This window comes from Rhinolophus sinicus, linkage group LG13 (assembly GCF_036562045.2).
Source record: "Rhinolophus sinicus isolate RSC01 linkage group LG13, ASM3656204v1, whole genome shotgun sequence".
In the NCBI taxonomy this organism is placed as follows: Eukaryota; Metazoa; Chordata; class Mammalia; order Chiroptera; family Rhinolophidae; genus Rhinolophus; species Rhinolophus sinicus.
Window position 1 is genome coordinate 4,262,193 of NC_133762.1, and position 27,572 is coordinate 4,289,764.

The 27,572-nt window shown below is 40.7% G+C and overlaps 1 protein-coding gene across 3 annotated transcripts in view; it reads right to left on the minus strand.

Moving 5' to 3' along the window:
- Positions 1–611: 611 nt before the first annotated feature.
- ASB7 (ankyrin repeat and SOCS box containing 7) overlaps positions 612–27,572 on the minus strand; it is a 38,512-nt gene continuing 11,551 nt past the window's right edge. For all 3 annotated transcript variants that reach the window (XM_019726632.2, XM_019726633.2, XM_019726634.2), the window contains 2 exons: positions 14,238–14,843; positions 612–1,813 (listed from right to left, as the gene is read on the minus strand). In XM_019726632.2, coding sequence (XP_019582191.1) covers positions 1,674–1,813; positions 14,238–14,843 — 746 coding nt within the window. In that variant the 3' untranslated portion in view covers positions 612–1,673. The remainder of the gene's footprint in view (positions 1,814–14,237; positions 14,844–27,572) is intronic.

The window sequence follows — 27,572 nt, forward strand, 5'->3', positions numbered from 1 at the left end:
AAGAGAACAAACTCTTCGCTCGAGAAAATACAACTGCAGGCTCTGAGAAAGGAACAGCCAGTGCAGACTCCCAATTCTTCTGACTTATACTTTTTAGGTGAAAGTGTTTTATAGACTTAATGACGTTAAAACTCGAAATTCAGACCAGAGAAGCCGTTCATCATGTAAATTTCTGATAAGAAATGTATTACTAGCATGTCATTATTTTGAAATATCCCAAAGTGCTAAGAATAATACTGGGATGGCTGGAAAGTTTTTTTTTTTTGGGGGGGGGAACTAATATGATGACAAATCAAGTACAGGACACATTTCCAAGGGCACCATCACAGATCCCTAATGGATCTGGAAGCTTCTCCACTGTTACTGACACATTATCATATCCGTTTTTACACGGCCGGCATCAGCATATGCCCCATCAACCCAGGAGAAAAAAAATAATAAAAAAAACTCTGTCTAGAAGAGCTGCACTGTGTATAACCTTAAAACAGACAGGACATGTTTCATTAGCATATTAGGAATTAATCAGACTTACAAATGTACACATGTTAGAAGTGTTACCCTTTAGAAATTTTCCTTAACCGGGAAAAACAAAACAACAACAACAAAAAAAACACCATGAAACCACTCCAAATTATTTAATCATTAAAGTCAAATGGTTTGACAATATTTGAGGCTATTTTTAGGGAATACGCTACCACCAGGATATGAAATTTTCTGCGGAAAGTGAAGGGAAGGACAAAGCTAAAGTGGCAATTGCGACAGACACAGTAGGGTTCTGCAGTGAAAATTAAAGTGGCGGGTCTGACGGTCAGAGCCAGCTGTGGAATGAGGGCCATCAAGTGAAAGAATGGATGGAATCCACCAGGAAGGGTATTGCACCGGGAACACTGTTATTAAAACAGAATACACTGGCTTCATCGAGTTATTTTCTTTCTCATTCATTTTTCTTTGTTTTAAAAGCACAATTCAATGAGACGGAAGTTGACAGGCAGTGTCTCTGGGTAGTGTACTACAGTTGTTAAAAAAAAATAAGTTAAAAACAAGAGCACACCAACAGGAGAGCAGAGGTACCGGATTTATGTCACCCGAAAGCTACAGTAATTAGGAAAAGAACAGTTCGAAAGAGCCAATTTGTATTCATTAAAAATGAATGAGGTGACAGCCTCACTTTAAAAAATTCCTTAGGGCATTTTTCAATAGAACCCAGGACCCCCGTGTGGGGAGCTGTGCCTCCAAACTTGAACACGTGCCCTGCTGGTTTAGGGTATCCTGCACGCCAGTGTAACCGTACATTTGAAAAGGGAAAATTCTCTACTCCGGACCTGCTTGCATCATTTAGGAAAAACCATTTTTGTGAATGCACTATTGTATAGAAAGCTTGGACCTCTTAAACCTGGACCAAGAAACCAAATTAAGACCTTCAAGCATGTGGGGTATGTGTGTGTATGTGTGTGTGTGTGAGTGTGTGTGTGTGTTTGTATGTTTATATATATAAAAAAAACCCTCCCCTACAATGAAAACCAAACAAACAAACAAAAATAAACCTAAAGTGTATACCTGCTTTCTGACTTCACACCAAATCAGAAATTGCATAGGATATACTTTGTGCAAGGCCCAAAGCCTTTGAAGTATCTGGAATATAATTCCTAATCTTGCTCACAGTTCTGGGTACATCAGATATCATCAAATTTGTGTTTTAAGTAGTCTTTTATGACCTTGGCAATTGGTAGTTCGTCAAGTAGCTTTAAGTTTTGAAGGCCTATACATTGTCGAATTTTAATTCGGCACAGGTCCTGCAAGTTTCTGGGCTGTCCTAAAAAGACAGAAAAAAGAAAAGGTTACAAAGCTATAAAGCACACTATTTAAGGCAAGCTTTTAGGTTCTGACAAGAGTTATTTAGTTCACCGGCAAGCGTCTCTCTTTAGACGTAGCACGCAAATGATAACAGGCTCCCACGAAGGGGATGTGCCCTGGGCACCTTCCTGTGATGTCTCATTCGGTCCTTTTCACAACCCTGGGACGGGCGGTATTATTCTTACCTCCACTTTACAAATAAGGACACTTAAGTATCAGGGCTTTCAGTAAATTGCTCAATGTCAGGTGACCAATTAAAACCAGTGCTTCTCATTCTGAGCCTGGGATTCTTGCCATCACAAGTCAGAACGCCGGTTCTCGTCCTGGCTAGGTCTCTAATATGCTCGGTGAATGATCCTGTGTGAGCTGACCCTTCATTCACTGGGCTTCAGTTTCTCCATCTGAAACACTGGGTACCAAATGAGATGCTCTCTAACATGGCTCCTCCTCTCGGCTCACTGCTGAGGACACTGGAGCCTGGACACATAGCACAATTTCTGGGGGGCTTTCCCAAATGACATCTTTCCCCCATTCACCACGATTCTGGACAGAGCAGAACCTTGGCTGTGGGGATGAGGGTGTAGACTGGGAGGGCGGGGGGTGGAAAAAGTACCCCAAACTATTCCGAATCTATGTCTCTTCCCACCTCACACTCTGACCATCTACCAATAAAAACCTCTGCCATAACCCAACTCAAAATAAAAATTACAAAATCCAATTTCTTTCACTTCCGAATGTCGCATTTTACCAAAACAATAGATGACCACAAACGCAAGCAAAAATTCCTCGCAACCATGCGTCAGTAGTATTTGGACTTGCAGAAATTCTGCTTTCCCATTAAATGGTAATGATAAAAGCTAACGTATGTAGGATGCTTACTCTGTGCCATGTAGTCTTAAAAGCTCTTGACATATATTAATTCCTTTAATCCTTTTATGAGGGAAGTACTCTGATCGTCACCCCCCCATTTTTCAGACTCCTTGTATCTGAGAGATTCAGTAACAAGCTCAAAGTCAAGTAGAATGCATGCTTCAGTGGTTCTCAGGCTTCTGGGTCTCAAAACCTCTTAACACTTTAAAAATGATCGAGGACCCAAAGGAACTTCTGTTTATGTGGGTTATATCTAGCAGTCATATCTAGCAGTCATTACCATATTAGAAGCCAAAACAGAACATTTAGAATTACGTTTTAACTCATTTAGAAACAATAAAAACAAACCCATTACATGCTAGCATAAACATCATTGTTATGAAAATAACAAACATTTCAAAAAAATAGTGAGAAGAACGACATTCTTTTCCATTTTTGCAAAGCTTTTAAAGGTCTGGCCTAATAATACTGGTTGAATTCTCATTTATGCTTCTGCATCTGCTCTGCTGTGATGAAGCCACATCATCTATGTCTGGAAAAGGCCACTTACCTCGAGAATAGGAGGAATGTAGGAAAGGCAAATAATGTCTCAGTACTATTACGAGAATTGTTTTGACCTCAGATACCCTGAGAGGGTCTTGGGGACACACACGGAGAACCACTGTTCCAGAACCACCGTACTTGAGCCCTTACTTGAATTGCTCTTGTCTCTAGTGATCACGGTTATTCGAAATTAAGTAATTCTTCACAAATGAGAAAGGCTCCTTGAAACTCCGACCTCTGAAAGGCCTGTCTGAACATGCGCCTTCCAAGAGTTACGTACTAGCTGGGCTCTAAGTAGAGTCACAGCAGAGCTACTGCTTCCCCAGAAATGTCTGTAAACGAGGGGTGTGCGTTTACAGAGGTCTGCACCAGGGTCTGTGTGTAGCTGTGACACACATCCCGACACGTCTCTCCGTAAGATTACGTCTTCTCCATCTTCCAGACCTCGGCTCAGAGGGCATGTCACTCGGGGAGATGAGGTCAGCTTCCCCAGAAGATACTCTCGGAGCTCCTTGCGTGTTTACCGTGGTTGCGATTTGATGTATGTGGAATGACCTATCAGTGCCCGTCTGCCTCACTGTGTGCCATGAGGGCAGGACCTCTTCTGGCTGCCAATGTCAGTCCGATGCCTGACACAATATTCAACAAATGCTAGCTGCACGAATGAATACTTAGCAGGCTGCCCTTAAAGCATAAAACAGTCAACTCATTGCAAAACACACCCATGTCAACAGCAAATCACTGTCTAAGCTGTTTTGAATTTTTTTCATCACCATTCGTAAGCTACCACTAGGAAGAGAATAAATGATCACTGTCATTTTTCAATAAATGCTTCCAGTATTTGATCTGCAAATGCAAACCAGAAGATGAGTTAGATGCGAATCTTTTTTTTTTTCCCAAGGAATCTGATTTTCCTAATAGATAGCAGGTTCTTTTCAAGGACATTAATAAAAAGAACCACCATAATGTATTCAGGCAAAAACCAGATGAGTACAAGGTCGACATATAGAAGTATACATGCGTACTTAAGTGAAGACATACCATCCAACAAAGGGGAAAAACTAAATAGTTGGAACTGCTTAGCTAAGGTGAAAAAGGAAGGACGAAGATGACAGGTTATAGAATGTGAGATCTTCTGATAAGTCTCGTTTTATGGCAGACTGCGCTCTCCGAAAACGACCACAATATCTCCTATGCCTCCTGCTCTTCGCTGCAGTGTGACTGGATACTTCCATCATTCAGAGATGCGAGTCTAGGTTCCCTGTCCTTGCAACTAACTGGGTGGGCTCGTGACTATGGCGGATGTGATGCTATGTGACTGGTAGGGCTACGTCACAAAAGGTGATACGGCTTTGACCTGGCTCTTGGGACACAGCTACCACCATGCCACAAAGCAGTCCGAGCAGCCTATAAAAAGGAATCGAGGTCAGTGCCCACAGTCCTGGCTGGGCTCCCAGGCAGCTGCCAGCACCAACTTGCCAGCCACCTAAGTGCACCATTTTGAAAGTGGTGAGGCCCCAGTCAAGGGACTCTAGGCGACACTGCGTGGAACAGGGAAGTAAAATAATCAAGGATTTCTGTGTTAAGCCACTGAGTTTTGAAGTTTTGCAGCATTGGATAACCAGGTGAGATTCTGGGACCTGGCAGGAGGGTGTTGCCATAAAAAAAAAACCTATGGTATAATATGTGCTGTGTGGCTTTGTGACGGGGAAGGGCTTTGAGGAAGCTGTCAGTCAGGGCCTAAGGGGAAGATTTTTAAATGTGACTAGAAGCTGGAAGCAAGGGGAGAGGGGGCTTTTAACAGCGGTGGCAAGTTTGGCCACGTTGTCACCTGTGGCCATGTGGAAAGCAGGAAAAGCCCTAATGACCTAGTTAAGAAGTTTCCCCAGGCAGCACACTAGAGGTGTCACTGGCTCAGGGACACGAGCTGCAGAAATGCCACCACCCTCCGAAATGATCTGCAATGGCCTTTCCCAGGAAACAATGCATGTTCTATGCCTAAATATTGGAACGCTTTACTCAGTTGGCTACTGATGCTTCTTCTCCTTAAGCAGTGTGTTATGCCAATCTTTGCATGTTCTGGGAGAATCTGATCTTTTAACCATTTCCTGACCGTGTGTAGTGCCTGTCTGCAGAATGGCCTTGAATGGCAGACCCACGCAGCGGTTCAAAGCATCAACTCCGGGGCCAGGCTACCTGGGTGTGAATCCTGGTCCCATCACTTACAACCTGTGCTATCACGGGCAAGCGACCCTCCTGCCTCAGTGTTCTCATCTACGATTTGAGGACCATGACCTATGGCATAGACTTCAGAAGCATGAAAGTTAATTGTGGCAAGTGCTCAGGATAGCACCAGGCATATAGTAAGACCTACATAAAAATACCAGGTAAATAAATATTACAATAGTCATTTTTAAATACTCGTACAGAGAATGCTTCTCCTTCCCAGAAAAGGACAAGGCTCCTTCTTGGAAGCTGAAGTCCCCACTTCCTAGTGTTCAGTGTAAGAAGACTAGTTGACAGTTTAGCCGTAAAAGAGCAATGGGTAATCCATCACTGGGAAATCGTCCTGGGCAAATGGATGGAAATCCCACTCAGGAAACCACTGCACCCCTTGAATCAGGGAGAGGTGTGAGAACTGTAACTGTATGAAAAGATGTGCAGTGATAAAAAGAGGGGTATCATTACACGACTGCTGCACAAACATACAGATAGTAACTCGTCTTGCCACACAGTAGCAGAGTGGAAAGCAGGCTAAGTAACGAGAGGAATGAGGACCATTCATTGTAATTATTGTTATTTCTAAGACCGAGGAGCTGCATTTTCAGGAACATCATTTTAAGAACTAAAGATTTATCATTGAAAAAAAGTATTTATTTTCTTGTCAACATATCACTCAAAAGTATTTCCTGAGCACCTACTCTGTGCTCAAAAACACATGATCCCAACGATTAAAGGGGCAAAGGAGGAGGAGGAGGGTGTGGCAGAGGAAAAGTGAGCAGAGAAAGAGAACAAAGGGAACAAAAGTACACACACACACACACACACACACACACACACGTTGAGGTGTCTGAGGAAATTACCCCACCCTGTTAGGTAACGACTGCCTTATTCATGGGATTGTAACAGGAGAGACCTGGGGGACATCTCCCAAAAGAGTATAATTTAAGGAATTACAAACACTCTGAGGAATGCAGAAACACTACAAGGTGTTCATACTAACAAACGACAGTGGATTTACCTAACAGCTCAGAGGGTTATTCGTCTGTCCATTTGGTAAAGCAGCCCATCAGTAGTATTAATTGGGCTGGGATAAAACAGGACATCAGCTTTTGAAGGGTCTTGCCTAGTGTAAATTACAGAACCAGGGCAGCAGCATAACTTAGGAAATTAAATATCCTAAACCACCTCCTTTTGACATTGCCATTACTGTTTTTAAGATAGACTAAACTTACTTATTTGAATAAAATATCTGTAAAGGTGGACAGAGAGACAAAACATTTTTTTCATGACTAAAGTGAACAAAATGAAACCAAAATAGGTTTTCTTTGGGAAAGAGGGGGGCAGAGACTGGAGGTAGAAGGGGAGGGTGCAGAGAAACAAAAAGAAAGACTTAGCATCCTCTAGATGGCTTTATACAGTCTGACTTTTCCTTCAAGCACCCTTTCCATCTTAGGTCAACGTCTGGAATGGGCTCCTAATACCTCTTTATTTTAGCTCAGCGCCCCATTTTAAAATCCCACCATAAACACGTTTTATCCCTTTGCTTCTTCCCCCTTCAAAGGGGCTTAGTATGAAATTTGTGAAACAAATCTTACTTTATAGGACAAACACAGTTTTTAGCCTGCCTTAAAATAAAAATCACGCTACTGTGAAACAAAAGGCTACTTTTACTTAACCCTTAAATAGACTCCAAAGGTACAATATCAGCCTTGATGACATTTGTCCATTGGTTACATCCCCCCAAAAAAAACAGGCAAGTGAACTTTGACCCATATTTTCCATTTGCACTAAGCCAATCAAAACCATATATTGCTCCCTAACAAGTGACAAGAAATCTCTAGAAGCCTACATTAAAAATAGGAAAGTAATGCAAATATGACAAAAGCAGCACACAAGAAGGAAATACTTTCTACATCAAAAGAACCTTAAAATGTGGTGTAATTTGACTTAAATCTGTACACAATTTATTTGTAGAAGTGATTTTAATAACTGAGATTGAAATACCTAGTAAGACTACAAGTAGATCAGAAATTAGGAAAAAAATCCAAAAATCGAAAATAACCTTAGTTAAAATGTGTTAACCTATTTCCCCAAAGAGTTATACTAGGAGACACTGTTTTGATAAATCATCCTAAAAAAAAAAAAAAAAAAAAAAAAGTCGAAGAAATTGATTAAAGAATCATTTGAAAGGAACACAGGAGGAAAGGCAGCTGATGTAGAAGCAACGTTTGATGTACTCATCTGCTCCACGCCTGTAGGTGCACTGGATTTAGCTGAGAAAGCCACAGCCTACATTTCATTTTACTAAATTTGTTTAAAAAAGGAGTCATGATTTGTATTCTCACTTTTTTAAAGTTTGAAATTTTGTTTTCAGGCTTAAGTTCTGCATCACATTTGACTATTATTGAAATTTAAATAGAAACGTATTTCAGGTTATTGCAGTGTTTATAAAATACAGAGGGTGCCAAAAAAATGTATACGCATTTTAAGAAAGGAAAACTGTATTAAAATTGTAATACTCAATATATACCGATAACAAAGGATGAATACAAGTCACATGTGACTTCTGCCGTTACAAGAGGTGTTCAAAGTGGTTCCCATCAGCGTCCAGACACTTCTGATGATGGTGAACGACTGTTTGAGCAACGCTGACCAAAGTGTCCACTTGCATACATTTTTTTGGCACCCCCGTAGTCTTTTTAAATACCCGTAATTGATGTTCCTGAAAGCAACAAGCCTAAGGACTTGAAAGATTAAGTCTCCCGCAGAACAGCTTACCCAACTCCCTTCTCAGCTATCTAATCTTTTTCTCTTAGAAATATGAGCCATTTAACTCCTTAAGACATACAAGTCAAAACGCACACCCAGGCCTACCTTTTACACACAACTGAAGCGTACCGGGGGTGACTGCAAGTCTTTGAACAGCACCTACCAGAAACAGATCTCTGCATCAACTCAGACTCCTCTGAATATTAAACACAAACCCAACTGGCATATTCTCTGCCTTAAGAATGATCTGTACTAGAGCTTGCCGTAGGAATACAAGATGTGCAAAGCTCAATGGTTAATTTACTCAAGGACTTCTTGGAACCCGTGCATGGTGATCGAGAAGCCAGAGCATTAGTCTTTCAAACCAATTTAAATAATAAGTTTCTTTTATCCCAGAGCATCTGACAGAAGCACAATTTTATAGCCACACTTCAGGAATCACTGGTCTCTATAGATCCTACGTAGTAAATATGCTGGCATAATGCAAGCAGTAATTTAAAACATTTCATTTTATCCATAGATTATAACTGCAAACAGAAATGTGTTGGAGACTGATCGAATTCTAGGACACGAGGCTCACTGGGTGCCCTTAAAAATTTGAATGTAGAACTAGATCTCAACTTTTTAGGTTTAGGGCGTCTTTGCACTATTAAAATTGCAGGACCTCAAAGAATTTTTGTGCATGTGGGTTATATCTGTATTTACCATATTTAGAAATTAAAAAAATATTCATTGACTCACTGAAAAATGACAGTAATAAAGTCATTATCAGTTGAAATCAATTTTTATGAGAAGAAAAAAGGCTTCTTCCCAAAACACAAAGTTTTCGTGAGAAGAATGGCACTGTTAGACATTTTTGCAAGTATCTTGTGAGGTCCGGCTTCACAGGAGGCAGCGGGATTCACAGATCTGCTTCTGCATTCTATCTGTTGTTACTACCCTCTTGATCAAAGTAGGTGAAGAAAATACAGCCTCAATCACATATGTAGTTGGAAAAGGAAGGGAAATTTAAAAGCCTTTCTAGGTAATCACAGATCTTCTTTGATACTCCACCAAAACTCGACAAGCGGTGTTTCAGGGTTAGTTGCAATACGGGATCCGAACTCTTTCACATTAAAATCCATCAGTCTATTTTGCCCTCTGAATGATCTCTTACCCATGCAGGATGCTATAACGTTATGTACTGGTTGTTCAGAAAACAGTGGTTCACTGGGAAAAGTGGAATTTCCAAATGGTAAGCCATTTCTTTATGTGGTATATACAAAAATCACTTTGTTAATATCTCCACTGATCTCAAAAAAGTCTTTAAGTATTGGAAAACTGTCAATGTCACAGTGGCAAATACATGGTTTTCAAAATTCTAATTTCCACTTGAAAGCTCAAATTTTATGACACGCCATACATACTGTCGGTTGTTTTCCTGAAGGTGACACGTGAACTTTATTCATTTTTAGGAAAATATATGTCAAATGCCCAAGACTAAATAGCTATAGTTTTGCTGTCAATCTTTCAGGTAAAAATGGCATTTCAGGAAAGAAGCTGCCAGTTCTGCTCAAGCAAATTATGGAAGTGCTTTTCCTCAACTCAATCATTTCCGTGTGCAGGAAGAATACTTCCGGTTTCCACTCCACAGAATGTTAACAAAGGTATACACTCAACGGGATGAGATTTAATAAAATTAGTTTGACTGCTTCTCCAAAGACATTCCGAAATGGAACGGGAATACTCTTGACTGAGATGGCCGGTGGTGCTGAACAGGATGGCTGCCGCAGTGCCCCCTGGAGCTATGCCCTGATTGATGCTGAGGTGCCAGCATTATCAAGGTAAATGACATCTTAGTACTGTTATGATATTGGTTTTGATCTCATGGGTACCTAAAACGGTCTTGAAGACCCCCAAGGATCCACACTGAGGAAACCATTGTTCTATATGAATCCATTAAAATAGAATAAAATAAAATCACAGGCAGCAGGAAATCATCCCCTTTAAGGGTAGTTACTGGTAAGAATTTTAAAAATCGAGGGATCCCAAGGACTAGGGTCTAACTGCCCCATTTTGCAGAGGAGGAAACTGAGGTCCATGGAGTGGGCGGGGCTGGGGAAGCAGATTGCCCAAGTTTATTAGGCAAGCCGGACGCTCTCCTCCACCAGACGTGGGTGATGTAACAGCACCTCTGACACAGGCAGAAATCTTCAGGATTGTATATGGGAACCCCGTTACGGAGCTAAGAGGATCATGGGAGCTCTGGCACGTGGGACTGGGCGCAAATTCTCGGACCAAGTAAAGAGCAGAAGACTGTGGAAATGTGTGTCCAATTCAAACGAGAAAGTTAACGTTTATGTACAAGGAAAGGGCAAACCCAGGAAAACACTATCAAGGATGCCCAGAAGACTATTTCATAAGATACCCTGAGGATGTGGTTTAAACAATAATAGATGCCCGTTGTAATTTAGTGCTTTTTCCCTCATCTCCCTGCTCCACAATGTAAACTCTCCTAGTCAACTATGGATGAAGTTATTCAGTATACGAAACACTTTAAGAAAGAAAGAAACTCCAGAGAAAGCTGAACCTCAGGCAAGAACTTTTAGGTGATGGGGGCGGGGGGGAGGTGGGCTTTTCATCCTGTGCATGCCTGGAATTTTGTTCAGAAAGTATTGAAGAACTTAACAGTTTGGGAAGCTGCCCACTGCGGAAGCTCATGCACAAAGTATGCGTGTGGCAGGTAAGGGCCGCTGCAGGGGAAGGGGAGGACGGAGAGAGCAGGTACCCGCAGATGTGCAAATGCTACGGGGGCTGGAGGGAAGGTTGCGAGCAGTCAGGGCAGCGTGGAGATGACAGTAAGTGATGGCTCTGGCTGGATGATGCTGCTTGGAAAGGAGGCAGGGTTTGCGTTCGACCAGCCAATCCCGTTACTTGCAGAAAAGGGGCCCTGTTGCTCCGCCTGTCCCGGAGGAATCCTTTCATGGGAAGGCTTCACTTTCATGTAGGAGGGGAAATGTTCAAAAGTGGACTCAAAGACTTGTGCGAGCAGCAAGGGCTGTTGGAGGGGGCAGTGTGTCACCCATTCCTCCCTTTGCCAAGGTGTGGAAACTGCCCCTATGGAAGCTGCTATCTCATTAAGGCATTAGACAGGCAAGTTGTTATATTACTATTCCCATCTACTATTTTCCTCAGTTTTAACATAGTAATCCTCGTTCTTTTCACATTGCCTGTCTGATAATTCGGACACTTTGCTGCCAACACAAGGGTCATCTAGATGCCTGGTACTTCCAAGTACCTGGAGCTCTGAGCTGTCACTGGCTGGGGGACCTCATGGAGTTGACTTAATGCCCCCCAACGACCAAAGCTTCTTCTACTCTGGCTTTCAGTAAAGCTCTCCAAAGAGTGTTGGCTACAGTTGGTTCTTCTAGCACATAATTATTCAGGAGGAAAAGAAAACCTTAATATATACCTTGTAGGTGAAGCAGAAACACTTAATTGGCTTTGGGCAGGAGACACCACTGAAGAGTCAAGAAGTAACGAGTTATGGTGAGGCACCTTCAAAAGACAGATGGTCCCTACTCCTGCGAAGCAGACCACCCTTTACAGATCCAGTCAATTAGCCAACTCCACTTTCTGAGGACCTACTAGGTGCACGTGTTGCTCCCGTGCAGTGGAGAACTCAAACACAAAGAGACAGTCCCAGCTGATTTTTCCATCTGCCCTTAATGTTAAAGGTACATGTGACTCTTGTTTGAACTCAGCGTTCTTGCTCTCTACCAGCACTCTGAGGGCTGGGAATAAAGGGCAGCTCCTCGCATCCTGCGAGCTGCTGGGTCTCCAGATGCAGACCACACAGTCTACACAGCTGAAAATCCAAGGCCTGGGTGTAGAATAAGACTTTAAAGGAGTCACTCTGTTGGTAGCAAGTCAGCTCTTGCTGTCCATCCACCCTCATTTCAGTATCTGTTTTATTTAACAAAATGCCTATAGCACTTCGGATGTACCAGGCACTGTTTTAAGGGCATTATACATATTAACTCATTTAATCCTCACAACAAGCCTATAAGACAGATGCAATTATCCTAATTTTGAGATGAGGACACTGAGTCACAGAGCGGTTAGGTAACCTGCCCAAGGTCACAGCTAATCTGTGGTGGAGTTAGGGCTTGAACTCGGATGGTCCAGCTCGAGTCTATGCTGCTAATCCTGGAGCAAAATATTTAACAAAAGGGGCTGAGGCATTTATGTACGTAGCACGCCTTCCCGAACGCAAGCCACGGTAATTTCACCACGAGTCTCTAGTGCACAAGTTAAAATAACAACGAAAAGATATCCAGAATTTATAATGAAAAAGATACACTTTGTAGGTTATATTCCATGACAGAATCCTAATCTCAAGTTCAAGAGTAACCTTATCTTTCACAACACCAACACCCCTACCAGTCTATACCTGAAGACTGCTAGAAAATACACTGAATCAGCATTTGAAATGGTACCATAATCTTTTCCTAAAATGCAGCCTGGATACGAAGAGTCAGGGTGAGCTGGTGAGGAAGTAGCACACACACAACACCCCCCATTTTGGGTTCCTCTGTGTGCCTCAGAAGCTTTCTGCAAGGGACCACCTACCAGACAGCCCAAAATACCTCTCCCAAGACAGGAAGTCCTATGCTGTAGAACATGGGAGCCAGTAGGCACTTGGGGCTGTTTAAATTTAAATTACTACAATGAAATAAAATAAAAAATTCAGTCCCCCAATAGTGTTAGCCACATAACAAGTGCTCAACAGTCCCATGGGGTTAGTGGCCACCATGTTCGATGGTCCAGAGAGGAACCATTTCCACCATCACAGGAAGTTCTGTTGCACAGCACAAGTTAGATTGTGAGTGTGATTTCTTTTAATGCTTTAGTCTGAATACACTTAGAGGTAATAATTTCATCTTTTCTTCCTTATGAACACATAAAATCCAAATTATATTTAATTTCTTCGTAAAATGCTGACTCCCAAGTTTAGTTTCAAGAGAGAGAGTGGATTATTTATAAGCAGGTCAAATAAACTTCTGACTCTGACCCCCACTACCTGGTATCCAGAATGCATTTCTTCCTCCCTCATGTTGAAAATCAGGTGAGGAAAAGGGAATTCATTAAGAAGTGCAGTAGACAGCAAAATCAAACATTTTGTTTATAGATTTTTTTGCTTTATGTTGGATGCACGTTCTGACAAACGTACTCTACGGGTCGCGAGGAAACCAGACAGGAAAGGGTGGCTACATCCTCACAAACTAATACTCCTATCAGAAACACAATGCAAACACACGCATCACTCACAAGGTGGGTCAGATATTACCGGCTTAAAAAACAAAAAAATAGGCACCCACACAAAGATAGGTCAGGTACAATGGAACCCATATGGACCTGAACCAGTGGCACCGAATTTTCTAGATAGCAAATCTCTTCTTACAGCAATTTCTCGCATCCTTAACCTGCTTTAGTAGGACACCTAAATAAGTGACACTTTCCTGTCCCATGGGCTCACATCGCAATGAAGCAGAAGAACCACAATCAAATGTAAACGACAGCGTCGCCATAAAGCACGCCCACTAGGACGCTTACACAGATGGAATTCTATGGAATCCAAAGTTCTAATTCCTCACACTGAAGCCAGGAAAACTGTGTTTACGACCAGTAGGAATTGCCTTGTTTTAACATAGATCTTTGTTCATTCAAAACACTCCCCTCTCTCTGTCCTTTTCTCCATTTCTTCTCTCACCCTGACTGTCACCCCTGTTACTTTTAGTAACACAACTGAATTATTATGAAATCTTGTCATATGGAGCTTTCCTTTTTATTCCAGATGAATCAGGTATTACTTACCAGCAGTGCTAACAGGAATAGTTAATGTTTGGTCATTTTTAGTTTTGTAAACACACCTTAAGCACCTCAGAAGACACAAATTTAAAAACAAATGCAATAGTAGTAATAATGGTATTACATACTTGTGACTTCTTGTAAGAAATCCAAACACGGTCGACTACTTCCGGAAATACTTAGTGAAACAGCCAATGGGGTCTGTCCCTCATAGTTCCTGGTGTTTGTGTCTGCTCCGTAATTATATAACATCCGTGCACATAGCACATCATCCCTAAGGGCAGACAAATGTAAGGGAGTCTGTCCGTCTTCTAGGCGACCCAAGTTTGTGTCTGCTCCCCTCTGAAGGAACATGCGGCAGTAAGAGTGATTGCTTTTGATCACGGCGTATCGCAGCAGGAAGCCGTTCTGGATGTCGATGTTGGCATTGTGGTCCAGGAGGATTTTCACGCAACTGGACCTCTCCCGGATGATGGCGAGCTGAAGTGGCGTGGTACCTTTATCACTGAGCGGGTCGACCTCGGCCTTGAACTCCAGGAGGAGTCGGACAAACGAGTCCCTACCGTAGTGAGCGGCCACGTGGAGGGGAGTCCAGCCGTCGTTGCTTTTTGCGTTAATAATGTCGCCCCTGTATTCAGATTCTAACATCAAGCGTGCAATCCGGGCCCGGCCATGCATGGCTGCGTAGTGAAGGGCGGTGAAGCCTCCGATTAAGTCCTTCACCGTGGGATCCGCTAGAGTGAAAAACCAAAATGAAAACGTTAGCAGACTCCAGGACAAAACAACCAACTCTGACGGGGTCAGCCGACTCGCATACAAAGTGTGAGATGATTCGACATTACAATGAACAGCAAGCGCTTCTGTCCTCGGTTTCTTTGTAATCGAGTTTTAATGGCAAATAAAAGTTTGGAAGAAAGTTACCAAACCTGGTTAACGGAAAGAGGCTGACTTACAAGGTGTTTAAGAGATATATTCAAAAATCACCGAGTTCACATCCCCACATCCCGTCTTTGCTCATCTGATCAAATCCCCTCATCTCTCTATTGTTTCATGTTTCTCTTCTGTTTTAACATTTTGTTTTGTTTTCTTTTGTGCTTCTTCTTGGTCTTAAAGAGAAGCATGTGTAGCAACATTTGCTGCTCTATATTACGGCTGTACTGCGGCCTGGCAGACTGTGTTGTTTTAGGGTGTACGAGGTAAAAAATAAAAGAGTTCTTCTGTGGTCTGTAAAAATTCCAAGGCATGTAAGATATATGTTAAGTATCTGGATAAATCATGTTTTCATAAGATAAAAGTCTATTCTGAATGCTTCATTTTAGAAGCACTTCAGAGTCTGTAAGAATTAAACAGTGCATTGTGTGAAAAACTGGAAGAAACCTCATCACTGAACAAATATTATCTTCTAAAACAGTTCCAAAACCCTCTCCTAAAATGATTTCAGGGAGGAGAGAGAGAGAGAAAGAGAGACAGAGGGAGAGAAGGAGAGGGAGAGAGAGAGAGAGAGAGAGAGAGAAAGGAAGAAAGAAGCTACAGTCATTTATCTGCTATGTGACTCAAGTCAGAAACTTTTGTCACCTGCCCCAGCTATTTCCTGGAGCCTAGGGTCAGTTCTGTGTAGCTCTTATCCCACTGGCCTTTTGGGGAGTTACAGAATGGAGCAAGATAGCGCCCCTTGCCCCCCATATTATGTGTCTCACTTCCTGGAGACCAGCAATTCCATGTGAAAATGAATTGGTCAGACCTACCGTGTTTCCCGAAAATAAGACCTAGCTGGGCCATCAGCTCTAATGCGACTTTTGGAGCAAAAATTAATATAAGACCCGGACTTATTTTACTATAATATAAGACTCGGTCTTATTTTACTATAACATAATTTTTATAGTACTAAAATATTAATTTTTGCTGCAAAAGATGCATTAGAGCTGATGGTCCGTCTAGGTCTTATTTTCGGGGAAACACAGTTAAGTATCTAGGATTAAAATGCTTTCTTCTTATAAAAGTCATCCTTAATTTCTGGTTTGTTCATGAAAGAGAAAAATTCAGGAGTGTGTTTCAAACAAATAGCCTCCAGAATTGTATGATTAAACACTTGGGTATTGTTTAGTAAAATGTTATTTAGTTCTAAAATATATCACAGCTGGGTCTCTTAGAAAAATCTATGAGACAGAAAACTATATGTAAAATAACACTATGGAGAATGCAAATTTCAGTTAAGTAGTTGCTAACAAAATCTGTAAAAAGTTGACACTTTTTAGATAAACTATATCACTTGAATTTCTACAATCATTAAATATAAACTAACAGTATACCACAGTAATATTACTTTTATCCAATTAAAGAAAATAAAGGTATCATATCTGCCTTGGTCTTCACTACGAGAAAAATATACAGTACCTATTTACAAAGTGACTTAAAAAAAATAAAAAATGAAGGCAAGAATATTTTAACACAGCACTTTGCTGCCATCTACTGGTACGGAAAAAACATGAGCTCCTAATGTTTCAGACACCTCACTTAACTAGAAGACTAAGCGCCCTTGTATTTAAATGAAACCTCTTGCCAAGACGTCCGTTTCTAATCTATACCTGACCAATCAACTGCTTCCAAACATTCTCTCTTAATCGGTTAGTGAAATGTAATACCTTCTTTTATTTCTCCCACCTTTCATCCATCTGGGGTACCTTTAAATATACCAGCCAACATTCTTATACTCACTCTATTTGACAGCAAAATTAAAATCATGTTACGTTAAATTGTCCTTGCATTTTTGGCTTTCTACTTTAGGTCTTTGTAGGTTTTACTTACATTTTGGTGCTATACTGAGCTAGGACAAACAACGATTAACACATACAGCAACGGTCTGCTTAGTCTCAGTACAAACCAGTCACATGCATTAGCTGAGCACACACTGGAAACACGGCACAGAATAAAGAACTTTAGGTCACAATGCATCAAACCTGTACAGTGACCGGCTTGAGGAATTAACAAATGGGAGATCTAAGACAAATAAAGATGCAAACAATTAATTTAAGGGTTATTGCTAGCCAGTGCGGTAAGAAAAAGATCTCACTTATAATAGCAACAGAAACTACAAAACACCTAGATATGAATTCAGTATGAACCGTGCAAGGTACATACGAAGAAAACTTTGAACTGAACCGAACTGTTTTATTCAGTGAGTGTCTGCTCAAATGTTCCTTCATCAGAAAAGCTTTCCCTGAACACTAAGACGGCAGTCACATCAACCTCATTACTTTTTCCCCTCAGCAATCTTCCCCCCACCTCCAGGAGCAAACTATTTTAAACAAAATGCAGCAAAGTCTCATGAAACCCACTGACATCTGTTGAAAAATATGAAGTATATATTACATAAAGCAAATAAACATTCCCTATCAATATGGTTTCTATTTTCCCCAACAGCTTTACTGAGGTACAATAAACTTTACCTCTTTAAGTGTGAAGGTTGACGAACTTTGATAAACTGTATACAGTCATGTAACCACCACAATCAAAACATTTCCATCATCTCAAAAAGTTCCTCCCAGCCTCTTTATGGTCAATTCCTAGCCAGGACTCTGGGCCTCAGATAACCACTAAACTTTTGCCTTTCTGGAATTTTACATAAACAGAATCATACAGTATGTAGACTTTTGTGTTTGACTTATTTCATTTAGCATGCTGTTAGGAATTTCATTGTTGCTATTTATGCAATCCTCTCTCCTTGAATGGCAGTAGAATGTGTGACTTCCTTCTAACCAACAGAATCGGGCAACGGTGATGGAATGTTACTACGTACTGGGATTATGTTATGCTACCTGAGATTCCATCTTGCTTCCTGACTCACTGTAGAGGCAGGCTCTCCTTGCTGCCTTGATGAGGTAAGCAGCCATGGTGGGAAAGCCCACAGGACAAGAATCTACTGTTATCTCGAGGAACCACAACCTGCAACCAGCAAGAAGCTGAGACCCTCTGTCTTAGAGTTGCAAGGAAATTCATCTGCTAACACCGTGAGTGAGCTTGGAAGCATTCTCCAGACAAGCCAGGGAAGAGTCTGGCCAACACCTTAAAACTGTGAAGTAGTAAGTAAACGTGTGTTGTACTAAGCTGTATGTTCACGTAACTTGTTACACAGTGATAGAAAATCAATAGTTTTTTCATATGTTCCTGTGTCATTACCTTTACCAGTGATCTTTATTTTTGTGTGTGAATTTGAATTACAGGTGGCCTTTTTCTTTAAGCCTGAAGGACTTCTTTTAGTCCTTGTAAGGCAGGTCTGAGAGCAACAAATCCTCTTCATTTATCTGGGAACATCTTTATTTTAGCATCATTTTGGAAGGATAGTTTTACTAGATATAAAATTCTTGGTTGACAGCTGTCTGTTTTCAGCAATTAGAATATGTCATCCTACTGCCCTCTGGCCACTGTTAATTCTTAATGAGAAATCAGCTGTTAATCCTATTGAGGAAACCTCATACATAATGAGTCACTTCTCTAGGTGCTTTCAAGATTTTCTCTTTCTTTTGGCTTTCCTTTCCACATTTTGACTAGTGTGTGTCTAGATGAGTTTATCCTACTTGGAGTTTGCTGAGCTTCTCAGATGTGTTGTTTAATCATTTTCATTAAATGTAGGAAGCTTCTGACCATTATTGCTTTCATCTGCCCCTTTCACTCTTTCTCCTCTCTTTTCTGGCACTCCCATTATGCCTCATGCATTTTTTGATATGCTGGATCATGTTTCACTTGTCTATGGATGTCTGTTCTTTTTTTGAAAATTCATTTTTCTATTATGTTCCTCAAACTGGATGTCTATTAATTTTCCTCCAGCTCAAACCTGCTGTTAACAACTCCAGTGAATTCTTTAGTTACTTTAGTTTACTTTACTCCAGTTACTTTAGTTACTGTTACCTTTCAACTCCAGAATTTCTATTTAGGAATATACATATACACACACACATAGACATAAATACATACATGTGTACATACACATATACATACTTGTATACATATATAAATTCTCTTTATTGATAGTCTCTATTTGATGAGTTGCTGCCGTCATCTTTTTCTTTCTTTCAATATAGTTTCCTTAGATTTTTGGACACATTTATATAGCTGCTCTTAAGTTTTGTTTACTAAATGCAACATCTCGGCTCCCTCAGAGACATTTTCTATTGGCTGGTTTTATGTCCTGTGTATGAGTTACAAGTTCCAATTTCTTTGCATGTCTCACAGCAACCCTCGATTCTGATCTTCACCCCTTCCTGGTGGGTTGCTACTGCTGTGTTTTAGTGAACTGCCTATACTAATTCTATATACTCTGTCTCCCCTACAGTAGGTAGCCACGTGTCTCTGTTCTGTTTTTGTTATTCACATTACTCTTAGTTATTATTATTAAAGTCTGGCTTTCTAGGTGCTGTTCCTAGGAATAGCTTGTATTTGGCCAAAATAACTTACGTTTGATCAGTGACGGGCCAGAGGTTGTGCTTAAGCATCTGGAGCCAATAAGGCTTCCACCCTTTGCCAAGGGAATCTGTGTATAGGTTGAGGCACACATTGAATAAGGAGGTAATTTACAATGTGCCCCACTCTCCTTTTCTAGCCTCCTGTTCAGCCAGGGATGAGTAGATAACTGGGGTCCTCTCTGGTCTTTTTTAAGCATTCATACAGACTTCCAGAGCCCCAGGAATATAGAAAAGCTTATCAAAGCCCACCTGGCTTTCTCATTTAGCAAGTCTCCTGTTAAATGTGAGGTTGCTTTGTTGCCTGCCCAACCAATATCACAGCCTCAGGCAGCTATGTGGTTGGCCCTTCCAGACTGTTTGCCACCTAGATTGAGACCACTGTTATTTTCAACAATGCTCTAGGTATGGGGCATTTCTACTGAGTTCCAAACTCAGGTCAGCCCTCTCTGGCAGCAATGAGGCTGCCAGTGCTCACAGCAATGTGCCCCAGAGATGGGAACGGGGGGTGCAGAGAGGGCAGATGGCATCAGCCACTTTGGGTTCCATTTCTTCTTTTTCAAGCTTCTTAAGGTAAAGACTTACACAATTGATTTAAGATACTTCTTCTTTTCTACTACAAGCATTTAAATCTATAAAATTTTCTCTTGGCATTGCTTTAATGCACCCCACAAATTCTGATATATTTCCATTATCATTCATTTCAAAATAGTTTAATTTCCAAATATCTGCGGCTATCCTAGATATCTTTTTGCTGTTGATTTCTAATAAAATTGCAGTCAAAGAACGTACTCTTATGCTTTCAGTCTTTATAAATTTATTGAGACTTACTTTATTACCAGTATACATGTTTTTCCTGGTGTCCATATCACACACACATGAAAACAATGCATATTCTGAAGGTGTTGGGTGTAATTTTCAAAAATATCAGGTCAACGTGTTTGATAATGTTTTTCAGATTTCCTCCAGTTATGGATTTCTTTTATCCAGTTGCTCTACCAATTGCTGAGGTGTTAAAATCTCCAACTATGGTTATGAAACTGTTCATTTCTCCCTTTGCCAATTTTTTGCCTCATTTATTTTGAAGCTCTTTTCCTAGGTGTGTGCACATTTTATAATTGTTATTTTTCCTAATAAACTGTTCCATTTGTCACTGTGAAATGTCTTTCTTTAGTTCTGGTAACACTTTGTCTTGAAATCTATTTTATATATTAACGGAGCCACTCAGCCTTCACAGGTTTGCCATTTGCATGGTATATCTTTATCCATTCATCTACTTTCAACCTATCTGTATCTTGATATTTAAAGTGTATCTCTTACAGCACCATATAATTGAGTGTTGCCTATTTATCCTCTCTGACAATTCCTAGCTTTTAATTGGAGTATTTAGTCCATTAGTGTTTAATGTAATTATTGATACAGTTGAGTTTAGATTTACCATTTTATTATTCGCTTTCCATGTGTCTCCTCTATTGTTCCTCTTCTTCCCTCTACTGTTTTGGTTTTTGTGTTTTTTATTTTTCGGGGTACTAGTAGGACATTTTTTAACAACCCATTTTGATTTCTCTATTGGCTTTTTAGCTATACTTCTTTGCATTACAGGCATACCTCGGACATACTGCAGGTTTAGTTCCAGACCACTGCAAAAAAAGCAAATATCGCCATGAAGCGAGTCACACGAATATTTTGGTTTGTCAGCGCATATAATAGTTATGTTTACACTATACTATATTAAGTGTGCAGCAGCATTACATTTTTAAAAAAATGTACCTGTTTTAATGAAAAATTTTTATTGCTAAAAATGCTCACCATCATCTGAGCCTTCAATGAATAGTAATCTTTTTGCAGGTGGAGGGTCTTGCCCTAGCAACACTCAAGATCACTGATCACAGGTCACTATAATAAATATAATAATAATGAAAAAGTATGAACTATTGTGAGAATCACCAAAATGTGACACAGAGACACAAAGTGAGCAGTTGCTGTTGGAAAAATGACACCAATAGACAGGCTCGATGCCGCGTTGTAATGAACTTTCAAGTTGTAGAAAAACACAGTATCTGTGAAGCGCAATAAAACACAGTGCAATAAAATGAGGTATGCCTGCTTTTTTTTTTTTACTGGTTGTTCTAAGGACTAGAACATATATACTAACCTTGTCAAAAATATTACCAGGATTTGTACAGAATGACTATTGTACAAGGTGTGATCAAACAACATGGTGAATGTTTAAATAAAAAAATTTTTATTACAGTAAAAGATATATTACCTTTAATCCCCATCAAAATACTCCCCCTCGCTTTGAACACACTTATCCCATCATTCTTGCCACTTTCTGAAGCAGTTCTGGAAGTCCTCTTTTGTGAGTATTGTTAGTTGCACTGTCATGGCCGCCTCAATGTCCTGAATCATTTTGACTTTGGGGAAGAGCCAGAGTTGCACTATGGCAGACCCAGTGAATAAGGTGGATGAGGACACACTGTAATGTTTTTATTTGACAGAAATTGCCGTACACCAGGAGCGATGTGTGACATGGAGTGTTGTCATGATAGAGGATGATTTAAGGCACACTTTAAAACACACCTTCTCTCAACCGTAGCTCACACCCAACACTGCACTGAACAAGTTGAAACTGGTCACACACTGTTGCTAAGGTTCGATGTGCTGCTTCCCGTATTGTAGATCCTGCCTTTCCATTGGATGGCACTTGGCAGCAGCACTCACCGTATTTTGTGGTCACAGTAGAAAGGCTCTGTGTCACATATTGCTTCTGGGATATGGGAATTTCTGTCAAATAAAAACATTACGGTGTGTCCTCATCCACCTTAGTCACCAGATCTCGCACCATGTGACTTCTGGCTCTTCTTCTCCAAAATCAAAATGACCATGAAAGGTACACGTTTTGAATCTATTTTGGACATCGAGGCAGCCACGACAGTGCAACTAAAGACACTCACAAAAGAGGACTTCCAGAACTGCTTCAGAAAGTGGCAAGAACGATGGGATAAGTGTGTTCAAACTGAGGGAGGGTATTTGGAGGGGCATTAATGGCAATGTGTCTTTTACTGTAATAAATTATTTTTTTTTATTTAAACATTGACCATATGTTATGATTCCACCTCATATGTTTTCCATTGTGTTTAAAGGTCAAACACTTTGGACGTTACAAAATCCTAAAAGCAGGAAAGTCAGATTTTGCAAAATGTAAGAACTGCACCCTACTAATATGTATGTACTGTACCTAGTATATAGCATACGTACGTATACATACACATTTACGAAATATATGTAGAGTGAACTGTACCATAGTTGTGTATAGTGTGTACCATACATGTGATTATTCTTTTAAAAAGTTTTGGAAAGCACCAAATGCAATTAGCTAAGTTACACAGGCACTGTTTCAAGATCTAAAACACAGTTATGCATTGTGTTATTAAGTATTATATAGGAAAGAAAAGCAACAAACATAGAGGGGGGGGAAATCTAGTCAAATACCTAAAACTTTGCTAATAATTCACCACAGAATAAAGAGCTGGGAAGTCAGATGGTATGATGTTTCCAAACAGTATTTCCCCCAGACCCCCAGATTTAATACTTTTTCATTAATGAAAAACTGAAAGTTTAGAAAAGTGGAAAGGCAAAAAACAGCATTCCCTAATTACTACTGTCAACATTGATGATAGACTTTCAGCTTTTCTTCTACATGTTTAGAAAAATTATACATAATTGTAATCATAGACTAATTACTTAACCTTTTCTCTATATTTGGGCACTTAGAATTACCTCCATTTTTAAAATTACATATATATTGAGGGATAAAATTTTCATACAGAAATTAATTCCCGTGCTCAAGACTGCTACCTTGGAAGAATTAATAGAAGTAGATTTATTGGACAAAAGATCCCCCATTTCTAAGGGTCTAATACATACGGCTAAACCGCTTTCCACAGCGTTTTCAAAAATTCCTATAATCAATGTCCCTGTTTCATCACATCTGGGATTCTCATTTCCCAAATCTTTCATTTTTGAAGAGCTGAAAATAGTTTCTTACTACTCTGCTATGGATTTCTTTGCTTAATTCCTCACCTCTCTCGCTTACTTTCATGTGTTTCACCAAGAGGATTTTCCTACTGTATCAAGAGAAGACCTAAAATACTTTTCTCAGGTTCCTCTGGTAATTTGCTTTACGGACTTACCAGCTAGAGCTTCGGCTGACCGCCTTCTGGGTGGGTCTGCATAAATACTGAATCTGAAGACAAATCAAGGCTCTAAGACAGAGTCTTGAATGTTACTTTCTTAAAATACCCAACATGGTTTTAGTGTCTTTAAAAAGATTCAACATGGGAAAATGAGGATAATAATAATAATGGGTTTCTTATAATGCCTACTCTTATCATAGAGACTCTTCGCCGTAATGCCAACAGCACACTAACCTGGTCGGAAAGGTTACCGTAACTTGTACGGAGATACAATTACATGCATCACATGTGTGTTTAGAAACACTAATATTTTTCGACATTATAAAACCCTAAGTCGTCATCATTTTGAAGCGGGATGTTTAAAAGTAAGGCAGCAAAATGTCATTTATCTGCACAGGCCAGGGTTTTATATCTGAGATCTAATATGGTGGCTGCTAGTCACAGGTGGCGACTCAGCACTTGAAACATGGTTAGTGTGATGGCAACTGAATTTTTCGTTTAATTTAAATGCTAAGTAGCCACATGCTATGGACAGCATAGGGTTAGGTTAAGTGAGAGAGTCAAACCTGGTCCTTTTCTCAATGAAACTAGATTTCTCCCATAAGAGGCAGCAAGAATGGCTTCATGTAGCTGTTGTCCGACCAGGCCTCCGTCTCTGGTCACATCACTGTCACCCCAGCACGGTCACAGTTCTGTCAACTCTGTGCGATCACTGATGGGTAGTTTTACTGCGCTGGTGTATAGATTTAACAGTGGTGAGATCAGATCCTTTAATCTACTTCAGATAAAGAGTTTCTTGTCAGGCATGTGGCTTGTATTAAACATCTAAGTCCCGTTTTTTAAAATGGCACTTGGCTAACTTTCCTCTTCCCGCTCAATAAATGGCAACTCTTCTCTTCCTGATCCTCAGGCCCCAAACCTCAGTTACTCTTGGTGTCTTTCACTTTCACCTCCATTCTATCAGCAAATCCTGTGGGCTCCACTTTTAACTACATCCAGAATCTTACCATTTCTCAACACACCCATGCTATCTCGATGGAGCCACTGGCACCTCTTGCCTGAACTATTCCAAAGCTTTCGGACAGGCCTTCCTAGTTCTCTCTTGTCTGGCAGGTGTTACATGCTCAATAAGTATTTGCTGAATATATAAATGTTAATAAGTGATTTATATAGGACCGATGGGCCACCTCTTCTAACTATCGATATGAATTCTCTCTAGAGAGAGACACAGAGAGAGAGAGAGAGAGAGAGAGAGAGAGAGAGAGAGAGAGAGAGAGAATGAACCCTGTTTCCTGTGGGTTATTTCATTCGCTTTCCCATATTTGAATCCGTGAGTTCATTTCACCTTGAAGTCCGTCATCACAAAATGCGCTTATTAATGGGAGGGGGCCAATCTGACTGGAGGTTTGTAAGCTCCTAAAGAAATGGTGGTTTTAGGAAAAAAGCAAGTATGATGAATTTCAGGTACTTGTTTTAATCCCACCAGAAGGCTGGCTAATTTTTAATCGATATTTTGTAATGAAAGAATTGGTCTTGTCTCTTTAAAGCTGGGGAACAATTATCTTAGATACAACTGGTGTTCTCTCTCTCTTATTGGGAACAAAACAGATATGAGTTTACTCTTACAAAGCTTCGGACTAACTGGAGATACAGACATTAAACAGAACATTACAAAAATAATTCAGGTACTGCAATAAAAATGTACAGAGAACAGTATCCTTGTAACAGGGATGTGACTGAATCTGGAAAGTAGAGGAGATTTCCCTGGGGAGGCAGTGAGCGAGAGCTGAAGGAGAAATAGGTGTGAGCTGGGTACCACGGGCCGCGGTGAGGTGAGCAGAGAGCGACCCAGGCAGGTCCCAGGCCAAAGCCCGAGCTCGGCGAATGTGAAAGAACGCAGAGGGGCTGCTGCTCAAAAATGAAGCAGGAAAGGTAAGAGGAGTCAGACATTGCAGGTAGCGACTTCAAATGTGATCCGAACAGAAATGCGGAACCACTGATGGATTTTAAAAAGGAAATGTTTTCATTTTAAACAGATCACACTAAGTGGAGACTGGAAGCACAGAGGAAGGAGACCCTCATAACAGTCCTGGAGAGGATCGAGGTTTCCTTGCCCAAAGGTGGGGCGCTGCCTCCAAGGAAAAGAAGTGAGAAGATCTGACCACTATTCAGGCGGCAGAATCAACAAGACTTAGCAGTGGTGGATGGTCTTGGAGGTGAGGAAGAAAGTATCAAGAACGGTTTCTAGATTTGGCGGGAAAGCACCCAGCTCGTGCTATGCTGGGAGCCATGAGCATGGAGAGGCTGGGCAGGCAGCTGGAGGCACTGGCCTAGAGACCGGAAGCCAGGCTGAGAGCAATACAGAGCATGTCTCAGCGCCGTCGCATGTGGTCAAGGGCGGGGGAAGGAAGAGGTCTGCTCTCCTAGTAATATTCCCCAACTGACGGAGCACACGCTAGAAAACAGTACTCCCAAAATGTCTTACTCCACAGGGGAACAGGAGAAAGTCCAAGGTGCTACCCAAGAACAAATGGGGGGCTTCCCCAAATATCTCCTTTTGTTGTTTTAAAAGTTTATAGGGATGTGTAATGGGCTAAGAATAGCCAAGACGTCCTTCAAGAACGTGGAGATTGAGGAGATTTGTCCCACCGGATGTCGAAACAGATTACAGGGTAAGAGTAATTAGGACCCAGGGCCCCACCACCAGACAGCGAAACTGATGGGACCATGCAGGTATGAAAACTTCGCATCTGAGCAGGCAGGACAGAGCAATGAAGACAGAAGGAAGGATGTCGGCTACCTTCATGGGAAAAAATACGAGACTGTACCTGGGAATGCCTTTTATTGTTCTTTTGCCTCATGGTTTGTGCCTTTTGTGTCTTGTACATACTGTGGGGTCATTATTTGCCTCTATTTTCTTCTAAAAAGTTCTGTGGCATTTAGGTCTTTATCCAGAACTGGTTTGGGGGTATAATAGGAGGTGGGCAGATACAATTTCCCATATTATCTATAATGATATTGACATCAAGATAAATATCTATAGAGAGAATGAACGGGGTTCAGCAAAGTGTGGCCCTGCACCAGTGTATATAAATAAAGTTTTATCGGCACGGGGCCACGTTCATTCACACCTTGTCTCTGGCTGCTTTCACACCAGAAGAGCAGAGGTGAGTAGTTACAACAGAAACAGTAGGGCTTGCAAAACCTAAAATATTTACTATCTGGCCTTTTACAGAAAACTGCCAACCCCTAATATTAAAAAAATCTTTAAGTTATATAGTGGAGCAAAAAACAGTAGCAGCATAATACCAAATAATTTATGTTCTTAAGCCACACACAAGCTGACATTTTTTATGAGTACGTGTAGTAGGATTAGAAATGACCTGGGAGGATAAGGACCAAACCAAACTCATACCCATGGTTACTTCTGAGCCGGGGCAGAAATGAGCCAAAGGGGGCTTTGGCTTTATTTGTAACTGATTTGAAATTTTGTTTAATTTGTTTACAGGAGACAAAATCATATGTTAACCTGAGTAATTGAACTTTTCTAAATTAATTGTTTTTAAAAGCAAGGCTGGAAGAAACAGAAAGGAACAGGAGTAGGTAGCATAAAAAAATGGGAACTCTGATCTTCATCTTAAGTTTACTAAGCACTTCCAGAATTTTAAGTGTTCTGATCCTACACCCACCTTTTATTTTATTGCATTTTTTTTTTCAGATCTTTCTACTGGCATTCTTCTTACATAGATTGAAGACCTGACATTTTCAAGTTTTAGGGAGAAATGAGGTACGAGCAAGAGGCAGGGAG